The sequence below is a fragment of the Limulus polyphemus genome, unplaced genomic scaffold (genome assembly GCF_000517525.1).
Source record: "Limulus polyphemus unplaced genomic scaffold, Limulus_polyphemus-2.1.2 Scaffold208, whole genome shotgun sequence".
In the NCBI taxonomy this organism is placed as follows: Eukaryota; Metazoa; Arthropoda; class Merostomata; order Xiphosura; family Limulidae; genus Limulus; species Limulus polyphemus.
In genome coordinates this window covers 348826-360550 of record NW_013665818.1, presented here as the reverse complement: position 1 = coordinate 360550, position 11725 = coordinate 348826, and the positions used below count along the sequence as shown (strand labels likewise).

Here is an 11725-nt window from a genome sequence, read left to right as displayed (position 1 = left end):
ACTTCATATTGTAGCTAAACGAGTTAAATGAAATGGTTATTTCATATTGTAGCTAATCAAGTTAAATGAACTGGTTACTTCATATTGTAGCTAAACGAGTTAAATGAACTGGTTACTTCATACTGTAGCTAAACAAGTTAAAGGAACTGGTTACTTCATATTGAAGTTAAACAAGTTAAATGAAATGGTTATTTCATATTGTAGCTAATCAAGTTAAATGAACTGGTTACTTCATACTGTAGCTAAACAAGTTAAAGGAACTGGTTACTTCATATTGTAGCTAAACGAGTTAAATGAAATGGTTATTTCATATTGTAGCTAATCAAGTTAAATGAACTGGTTACTTCATACTGTAGCTAAACAAGTTAAAGGAACTGGTTACTTCATATTGAAGTTAAACAAGTTAAATGAACTGGTTACTTCATGTTGTAGCTAATCAAGTTAAATGAACTGGTTACTTCATATTGTAGCTAATCAAGTTAAATGAACTGGTTACTTCATACTGTAGCTAAACAAGTTAAAGGAACTGGTTACTTCATATTGAAGTTAAACAAGTTAAATGAAATGGTTATTTCATATTGTAGCTAATCAAGTTAAATGAACTGATTACTTCATATTGTAGCTAAATGAGTTAAATGAACTGGTTACTTTATATTGTAGCTAAATTAGTTAAATGAACGGGTTACTTCATATTGTAGTTAAACAAGTTAAATGAACTGGTTACTTCATATTTTAGCTAAATGAGTTAAATGAACTGGTTACTTCAAACTGTAGCTAAACAAGTTAAATGAACTGGTTACTTCATATTGTAGCTAAACAAGGATAAATAGAATTATTTGTTAAAGGTTGACTATGTAATCTTTTACTGTAAAGAATTATATAAACATTTTTATTGTTATTTAGAACTAAAACTATGTTAAACTTACAACCAGCAAAGATTTCTTTGAACTGGTATACGTATTCCAATTAGCAAAGGTGGTAATTAGCAATAATATTAGTAAAACAATAACACAAAATATAATCTGAATGGTTGTGAAAATAGAAAAGAATGTATTGAGAAAATGCTATTGGCTATTTTGAGGCAAAATGCTGTAAATAGTAAAAAATAATGACAATTTTAAGGCAACTTTTATAAATTCGCAAGATAATTTTTAATTCTGGCATATTTGTTAATGAGGTTTTTATAAATCCCTCTCTTACACCAAAGTTTCTTCTTCCATATAAACAATCGCTTCTGCGAAACTTGAGCGGAATTTCAATAAGCTAATATTTTTTAGAAATAATAAAAGAATTATACTATGTTTTTAAAAAAGAACAATTTCTCGATAGGTTGTAGTGAAATCGTCTTCAACTCAAGAAATCAAAAAATAGCTGTAAAGCAAAAGATAGATTCGCTATTCTTTGAATTGATATTATCAAACTAATCTGTATCTTCTTTCAGTTTAGAAGAACTGCTAGCAGAAAAAAAAATCAAAAAGCTTGAGGATGCAGACAACTAATTACAATATTAATTAAGTTATTGCAATTTAAGTCTGAAAAAAAAATTCAAATGCCCGTAAAAGCAAAAAAAAAAAACAATCTGCAATCTAAATAAAATAACAATTGTTTATGATATTTTCAAAGAACTTTATTGAATTTACTATTTTTAGTTGTTATTGTTGTTTTAGCGTAAAGCTACACAATGAGATAACTGCGCTCGGTCCACTACGGAAATCAAACCCTTCATTTTAACAAAGTAATTCCGTAAACTTATCACTTTTTTCATCGGTGCTAATATGAAGGGTCCGGCATGGCCAAGTGGTTAGGGCGCACGACTCGCATTCTTAGGGTCGCGGATTTGAATCCCCATCACACCAAACATGCTCGCCCTTTCAGCCGCGTGAAAATTTTGAAAATAATATATTTATATTAGCTTGTATGTTTGTTTTGAATTTCGCACAAAGCTACACGAGGGCTATCTGCGCTAGCCGTCCCTAATTTAGCAGTGTAAGACAGCTAGGCATCACCTCTCACCGCCAACTCTTGGGCTACTCTTTTACCAACGAATAGTGGGATTGTTTGTTTGTTGTGAATTTCGCGCAAAGCTACACGAGGGCTATCTGCACTAGCCTAATTTAGCAGTGTAAGACTAGAGAGAAGGCAGCTAGTCATCACCACCCACCGCCAACTCTTGGGCTACTCTTTTACCAACGAATAGTGGGACTGACCATAACATTAAAACGCTCCCAATTAATTAATTCTTCTCAAACAATTTTATCCCCAGCATTTTCAATCAAATGATTGGCTTGGCCTTGATAGCTTCCAGCCATTCATAACTTTTCTTGAAATACTCAGAATCACTAAGTCAATATTAACTTGTCAAACAATGACGTCATTAAAATGAATTAGTTGTTGTGTAAGGCCCATCCACGAGAATTTTTAACGTATAGAGGACTTTAATCGTCAATAAAACTTTAAGGCGCTCTAGTGACAACAGTATAGCTCATTAAGAAGCAGTCAAGAAGCTTCGCAACTCAGCTTTAAGAATTACTAACCCTCTAGTTTTTAAATTACAAGTAAAAGTGACAAATTATATCAGACAAATATATTTGTTTTTGTCATGGGATCAGGTAAATCTAAAGTACACTCTTCATTTCGAATGAAAACTGTGGGTCCAATATCTTCAGTTGAAGCCTTAAGTCCTAAAAAGGACAGCAAGAAGTCCTTGAAAGACAAACTGGAACGATCAGACTCAATAACAGACTTCCTACTTAACACTACTCTCCATGGCGCAAACCACATAGGAAGATCAAGATCCAGATGTCAACGTTGGTTTTGGTCACTTGTCCTGACTCTATGCCTGATAGGTTTTGTTGCTCATTTAATCGATTTAGTTCAACAAAAGCTGAGATATACACATATGTACACCTCTATCACTATTATGGACGATCTACGTCGAGCTGAAGATGCAGACTTGCCTCAGTATCCGGCAATAACATTATGTACTCACTCACCATTTAAAACGAGTAAGTAGTTATAGTGTTGTTGTTGTTGTTGCTCTATTGAGCAATAATCAAGAAACAGAGCTTGTTAAGCGTAGTCAGCTAGCAATATATACTTTAATTATAACTATTCTTAATGTTGTTATTTTCCCCGTTTTAACATTAACAGTAATATGCCTCAGTTCTCTACAACAATACTATTTAGTCGCCGTGTCTTTCATAAAAATAAAAACGCTATAATGCTATTAGTTTCCTATTTAAAGATAGTTAAAACATAACTTCTTAGTTTCTCATATTTTATATAAGTTGTTCTCTCTCTGAATTGTGATAAAGGGACGGAAGTTCTAAAGCATGACGCACCTGAAAATTTGGCAGCATTTTGAAGTACTTACAATGTTGTTATTTACATCAAGATCGATGATTAGAAAGTATTAAATATTAAGCTCTAATTAACTTAAATCAAAATTAAAAATATACCCCATAAAGAGTATAGGTAATTAAGTATTCTGCTTAAACTGTATTATTTATAGTGGTTGGAATGGATTTTTATATCAGTTGAGTACCCTCATTGTTAACGATGTTTTCGGTCGTAAATCCAGTAATGTCTCTTGAGATTAGTCCGATCTACGAAAGTAAGATTAACTTTAAATCCATACTACTTAATACTACTTAAATCATCGTTAGTAAAAACTGAAGAAAAAGCAAAATTTAATAACCTAGCCATCTCAAGATTGTCAGATACAAGTCATTCTTTATCATCTCTCATGGGTCCTACTCCATCCTCACATTTTGTTTATCCTTATTGTATTTAAAGATATCCTTATTGTCAATTTTACATTTTCAGCCAACCTTTTCTCGCACATCCTTTTTGATGTCCTAATTTCCTGTTTCACCAACTTTCTTGATCTTCTATAATATTCTAAATTTCCTATCATACCATTCAATTTAAATTTCATTAATTTTATCTCTTATACTCTTTTTGAGCCAACCTGGTATAGCTTATTTTGCCTGGAGGTAATGCATTTCATTGCAAAGATTCCAATGATATTCATTTACGTCTTTTGCAAAATATAGTATTGAAAATCTCAGCACATCGTAACATAAAAGAAGGACTGTTAAGTGGTTGGTATAAACAAATGTAACTTTCCTTTTTTTAAAGCACCCACACTGATCAGCATTTCACTGAATAATAAGCGAAACATTATTCGCACTGTATCAGAATAATGTTATGGACAGTGTTAATTTTACTTTTATTATACGACAGCATAGTGATATATATTTTAATCATTCTAAACATTGGTTTTTTATCAGAAGGACATTTTGAAATTAAGTTAGGGTTTATGCAGCTGAGTATAAAAACTGGGTACAGATGTTCTTCGCATATGCTTTATACATATTAAGCCACATTGGAGCGGTAAGTATCCAATACTAATGAAAACTTCTGTTTGTCTGTGGACGTATCTCTTCCTAAATGAGTGACCGATCCAGACCAAACTTGGCATGCTAACTTAGTAGTCCAAAAGAAAACCAATTTCATATTAAACTTTCCCATATATTGAAATATAAAAATATTTTATAGAATAACCCCTATATCGTTACTGCAGTTGCTATTATAAATAGTTGAGTTTGAACAAAACTCATACCACACCAAAATTATATAATTCAAAGATTGTAAATAGAATTTTCAGCATTTTGGCTTGTTTTCCATAATAACTAAAATATACAGTAATATAACATCCAGCTACAAAACGGATCTGCGTCTGTCCTGGGTCAGTGTTTGGTCGTGTTGTGCTTTGTAGCGACCTGGGAGGATCAGGAGCTTTCTAGACCTATTCCTACCTCCTTGACTATTTTTTAAACTGACAAATGGTACACGATTAAGTCACGAGATTAGCGCACAGATATCAAGATTAATTGCACTAATCTTCTTAGTCTCTTCAGGTCCATGTCCATGAATTTTAAACTTATAGCATTTAGTGCTATTCACACTTCACTTAGTTTGATTCACTGGTAAACGTCACTCTTCATTAGATCAATTTATCAGATGTGTATTTTATACAAATACACTTTTGATACGTTAATCTAGGTGACTTGCTTCCTGGATATTACTGTATATATAAGGAATTATAGGTATGAAATGTTTCTTAGCTATTTAGATTAGTAGAGTAATACTACCTTGCTTATATTAATATTCTCTGATGAAATCTATAAATGTGTTTTTGACTCATTCTATTATAGGGTTATTTTCTTTATTTGAAGGTAATGTTACTGGTGTTTTTGGTATGTCTAAGAGCGGGATATTGGATGGTTGAACATTTCTTTGATTTTTAGTTCTGTAAGATTGTTTCCCAGTAGTTCTTTGCAAGTGTGACTGTGTTTCTTTATTTGGATGAGATACTTGTTTACTGTGTGGTTGGGAGCGTATTGCTGCTGCATAAATATATAAAGGTGTAGGGTGTTTCAATGAAGTTGTGGGCTGTGTTATTGGTGGTAGTGGTGTTTTTATGGTTGATTTTTGTGCGTGATTTATTTCCATGTATTGTGTATTTGTTTCTGTGGTTTTGATGTTATTGTGTGTTCTAAATTTGTGTTTTGATGTCCTTGTATCTTGGACATCCTTTGTAATTTGCGGTGTGTTGTTGCTTAAAATTACAGCACATAGGGTTTTCATGCTCTTTAGGACAAACTGAATTATGGTGGTCTCCACCACAGCCCACACATCGTGACATCGTGGGAGAGACTTACAGGCTTCTACGACGTTACCATAACGTTGAAAATTAAAACATTGAGTTAAGACCACGGCAGGTGTTTTAAATTCTTCTACCTGAAATCTCTAATACCAGAGAAAAATACCGTTAGGTATTAGACGCCGGACATGCTGTGTTTCATGTACGTGAACTTTTATCGTTTAAGTTTGTCTTTCGGACATCCTGTGATTCATCTACGTGAACTTTTATCGTGTTAGTTTGTCTTTCGGACATCCTGTGATTCATCTACGTGAACTTTTATCGTGTTAGTTTGTCTTTCGAACATCCTGTGTTTCAAGTACGTGAACTTTTATCGTGTTAGTTTGTCTTTCGGACATCCCGTGTTTCATGTACGTGAACTTTTATCGTTTAAGTTTGTCTTTCGGACATCCTGTGTTTCATGTACGTGAACTTTTATCGTGTTAGTTTGTCTTTCGGACATCCTGTGTTTCATGTACGTGAACTTTTATCGTTTAACACAGGATGTCCGAAAGACAAACTTTCATGTACGTGAACTTTTATCGTGTTAGTTTGCCTTTGTGTTTTATTTGAAATTATTCGGTCTGTTTTGAGTAAGAAATGTTGTTTTGTGCAAGTTTATTCTGAATCTGTTCATTTTCAATACTGAAATGTATTCCTTTGATGATAAATGCTTTCACATTGGGCTTTGTTCCTAGTAAGTGTATTTTGATATGTCCTGACTCGAAGGCACCTTGAGGCCATTCTATTTAGGTCAGCCGCATTAGCTACCCTCAGCTAAATGTTTAATTGATGTTTATCAGCTTGCAGCGCTTGATTTCAGCTGTCGAGAGTGGTTCTTTTTGTATGTACTCGGAATACCTTCGATAATGACTGAGTAGTTGTGTGTGTTTTCTGTTTTCCTGTGATTGTATGTTTATGCTTTTTTCGTGTGTGTTTTGATGATTTTTGTTGTCTTATTGATGTTATTAGTGTGAAATCGTCTGTTTCTGTGTGCGTTTCTGTTATTACATGTGCGTTTCAGTATCTAGTGATATTGTTGTCTGTGTTATTGTTTGTTATTTTTGGTAGTTGATCTACTATTTGTTTGTCATTTAGACTGTCTGTAGTAGCATCAGCTATTTCAATAGCCGTGCTTTTACTTTCTTCTCTTTGTATGCTATTTCTGGTGAGCTAATTTGGCTATTAGTTTTGACTTCCTAAAGAACTTCCTCTTATTCTACTACCAAATTCACCCATACCAGACTTTCTTAATTTCTTGGAGGAAGAGGCCATATACCGGGTTATATACCGCCTTGATACATGTTATTGTTTTCTTGTTCGTAGCGCCTTGATTCATGTTATTGTTTTCTTGTTCGTAGCGTCTTGATATATGTTATTGTATCCTTGTCCTCTGAAGAAGCACTGATTAATTTCTTTTGTTTCACTGTCTTGTTCGTTAATATTAAAAACCGATTTCTAAGTCTTTGCCTTTCCGTCCTAGGCAGATCAGGAGAGAGCCACTAATTCCCTGGTAGTCGGTTTGTTGGACAATCCAGATAACCAACGTCTTGTCTTTTCAACACGTAGAGCGGGAATAGAATGCGGATACTAAAGATATTGGTGCTAAGTTTCTCATTCTTTTCTGATTCACACCATCTTCCGGTTCATACTAGGGTTAGAATAAGAGCTAAAGCCTCAATTAGAGAAGTATTTCACAATTTAAATATTTTCAGGATATTTCTTACTTCTTGATGTAGAATACAATTTTCCGTTGAAGCAAAATTCAAGATTATTATTAAATTAAATGCATTAAATATACCCAATTCAGACAGTAGAAATCTTAACCACATCTCTACTGTGAAATGGGCTGCTCTGAACAAAGAAGTAACGCAAATACTTTGCAATTTCTGCCAAGTTTCTCGACTCGACTGCTACATCTACTCACTTCCGGTCCACGTACCCTGTCTTACAACAATTTTCTTGGAGAATAATCGTTACTGAAAATCCTCGCAGATATTTTGCTAATTTTTAGGATATTGTGTGCGTTTCCTGCGTTTTCAAAAGAAAGATGTTGGAGGAGTGCAATCTCCTTAAAATAACCCGCAAAACTGTTAATGTAAGACTCTTATAGTATACTACAAAAGTTTCAAAAAGAAAGTCCATTATGGACTGAAAGTTAATTTTTACTTGTAGAATTTCACCAGATCTGTCGAGCTTCCATCAAGGGCAGAGCTGGGTGTGCCTCTCAAAAATTAGTGAAATTATACATCTACTTAAACACATAAGTAAGTTGTAGTTGTAACTTATATCTTAATGATAAAGACGATTTACGTCATCCACCATTTTGGGATGGTGATTAGTGAATAAAATTGAATTGACGAGGTAATTCTTTATCAGTTGTAAAACCAACAAAATTTTATATTCAATAGTATTGCTTATACTCATTTTCACTCAAAATCAATCAACGGGATTTAGGTCTTGGCGACCTGGAAGGGTCAGGTACTTAGTAGACCTCTTCCTTCCTCCTGAACTGTTGTTGTTTGATGTGTCTCTACTTGGTGTTTTAAACTAAGCTGTTTTAGATGTTTTTGTTACAACTTTCCTTTTCAGAGCTATGTCCATTTTATGTTGTTAGGTTATGTATCTTTCTGAAAATTATGTTAGCTGTGTTCTGTAATGTTTGTGGAAGTATGAGTAATTGTATGATATGTAATGATGTCATCTTGATCTTAGGAGTTTTTGTATTGTGCTAAAAATTCATAAAATATACTTTTAGCTGCTTCTGTTATCTTACTTATTATTTCATTTTGTTGTGTTTGAACGTTTGTGTGTTCTTTGTTTGTTTAGGTGTGTCTTGAGTTTGGATGTGTGTTTTGCTGCCTGTGCGAAAGTGTATGTAGTAAATTGTTGATTTGTGTTGATGGTCTCTTGTGGTTTGGGTGTTGGCAACAAAAGTGTTCTTCTTTGTGTTCTATTTGTTTCCTGATTTTGTGCTTGTGTGTTTGTGTTACTTAGTATGTTTGTTATACGTGTTTTGATGTTCTTGTATTTTTGGCATCCTTTGCAGTTTGCCGTGTGTTGCTATTGGCAGTAACAGCAATGGTTTGTTTCAAATTTTGCGCAAGGCTACACGAGGGCTATCTCCACCAGCCGTCCCTAAATTAGCAGTGGAAGATTAGAGGGAAGGCAGCTAGTCATCACCACCTACTGCCAACTCTTGGGCTACTCTTTTACCAACGAATAGTGGGATTGATCGAAACATTATGACGCCCCCACGGCTGAAAGGGCGAGCATGTTTGGTGAAACAGTGATTCGAACCCGTGACCCCCAGACTGCGAGTGAAGCGTTCTAGCCACCAGATCATTCCGGGCCATTTGGGGAAAGTAATACCTTTTGGTCTATTGTTAAGTAAGTTATGAAATAATATTCAAGTTTTATATGGAACATTAATCTTAATCAGTGTACTAAAGGTAAAAAGTGATCTCCACCCACCTACTTATAAAGGATGGTTTGTTTAGAGCTTAAAAATATATCAGGAGTTGTTAGAAAAACATCGACCTATTAATCGTTCAATTTGGTCAAACACTCTTTAATAGAATTTATGGTAAATATTTGGAAAACTGGCAAGTAGTGACGAACGAGATGTCTAGCACCTGAACTAGCCATAGAAAACCATTTATCAAACCGATCAATGCAAGCTGCCGTTGACACTTTAACTATATGAAGAGATGTTATAGCCCGCTATTAATTTGCTACTTTCGTCGTTCTGACTACGTTTTAGTTGTTGTTGTCATTACGTGATTAGAATACAGGTCTTGTCTAATGTCAGTACCCACCTAATTGTTAATAGAGAAGAACGTTGGCAAAGCCGCTGATCTCATCATGATGTCAGTAACATTAGTAAATCACTGACACCCTAGTGTCATCCTTACAAGTCTTTCTTATCCGAACAGAAAATACATAAAAACAGAATATTTTTTTCAAATGCAGTTTTACTTTGTGGATAGAAATGCGAAATTTAAAACAACTAACAGTATCATTAAGCAATTATTGACTGTATATTATCAGATCAACCGATTAAACAAGCTTTTATGTATTCGTTTAGGTTCATGTGTAGCTCATTTATTGTGAATTTTATTTGTTAAAAAGCTAATTTCGTGGAGTTTTACATTTATTCAAATTATACTTGGTTTTTTGAGATAGAGAAAACGTTTAGAATTGATTTCATAAAATTACTTCTTAGAGAATATTACAAAAGTAACATTTTTATAGTCCTCCTCCTAAAGTCATCCTAAAATCACCCATTTGTAAAATAAAAACTCTTAAGAAGTGCAGAGTTGTATACTTTGTTGATTGAAAAAGACGTTATCTGCAATCAATATTTTACACAAATGCATTCATTGGAAGCCAGTGTAAGGAATCTGGAGTCGACAATAGTTTCTTCTTTGAAAGATTGTTCAAAATGATAGCAAATGATAAATAGCAGTCTCATCAACTAGGGGAGAGTTGGATACTATTATACTATTGTATTACTCAAAGTAATTATATAAGTGAAAGTAAATCACGCTATATCAGTTACCAGCTATCTAATCAAAAATACTTTACGTGTGAAAAAAGTCAGAAAAGGATTGAACGTGCGACTTAAATGAATGGGATCAAAATTGGCGGTCAAAATGGTAACTACACTTAAAGTACTGATAAGAATTATACAGTAATTATTTAGTCATTAGCTTTCTAACGAATGAATATTTACTGTAAAATCATTATCAATGCTATAAGTGTAGAGACCGGTTTAACAGCTAATTTGGGTTTCATTCCTTTAAGTCGCACGCTCATTCCTATTTTGGCCACACCTTTTTTTCACACCTAAGGTGTTTTTGATTAGATGGCATGACTTTTTGCCAATACACACCAACAAACTACAACAAGTAAGAAAGTGACACTCGATAGTAACCAACATTAGCTTTAGGATCGCAACTCTATTATTCAGAACATACCAACCAGATTCTTTAAAATAGTTTACCTCTCTAAAACAGTGTTAAATACTACCCTTATAGCAACGCCATGGAAACTAGATCAATAGTTTTTTGTCATCGCCCGCATGCACTCGAAACAGCCATATCAAGCATCATAATTTACGCTAATATCACGTGACGCTAAACGCTCTTTAATTAGGAGAATTTTGTGAAATTTAGCAAATTTGTGCTGAAAAATTGGCAACGAATAATAACCGTCCATCCCTATGATTCTTTTGTAAACTTGAGCTTGAAACTGCTAATCTAGTTTGCTTGACCTAACCAATACTTGTGTATCTGCACTTGCTTTCACCCTATAGTTTTGCTGCTCTAAATGAGCCGTCTTTAATCCAGATGACGAAAAACTAAAATCGGTCCACCTTTACTCCTAAGTGAAGCTGTAGTAAAAATTTCAAATCAATGGCTCTCGTGACGTTCTTAGTAGGCGTGTGCAAATAAGTTTGTTAAAAATTGAGTGGATTTTTGTTAAATAAATTTGCACATGTGATTTATTTTAAACCAAACTGGACATGTAATTGTAGGAAGTAAAGACCTATCAGTGTACCAAATTGAAAGTGGAAAATGGCTAAACTATCACTCCTGACCTGCAGGTTGTCTTGATATATATCTAGTGCTGACGAAGCCCAATATCAGAGCTTGTTACAAAGAGTATTCTTTGAAAGGGCGCGAAATAGTAAGTTGGAAAAGAAGTTTATGCTGTTAGTAAGAACAACGAAAGGTAATACTAATAGGAAACACATCAACCAAAATACCATCTGCTTCAGGTTACTAGACGTCAGTAAGAACACAACAACGAAAGGTAATACTAATAGGAAACACATCAACCAAAATACCATCTGCTTCAGGTTACTAGACGTCAGTAAGAACACAACAACGAAAGGTAATACTAATAGGAAACACATCAACCAAAAAATACCATCTGGTTCATGATTACTAGACGTCAGTAAGAACACAACAACGAAAGGTAATACTAATAGGAAACACATCAACCAAAATACCA

General features: G+C 33.9%; 1 protein-coding gene across 1 annotated transcript in view; it reads left to right on the top strand.

Moving 5' to 3' along the window:
- The first annotated feature begins 2797 nt into the window (after positions 1 to 2797).
- Positions 2798 to 11725, top strand: part of LOC111085029 (acid-sensing ion channel 5-like) — a 37217-nt gene continuing 28289 nt past the window's right edge. Inside the window, exon 1 of the mRNA XM_022381993.1 lies at positions 2798 to 3005. Coding sequence (XP_022237701.1) covers positions 2900 to 3005 — 106 coding nt within the window. The 5' untranslated portion in view covers positions 2798 to 2899. The remainder of the gene's footprint in view (positions 3006 to 11725) is intronic.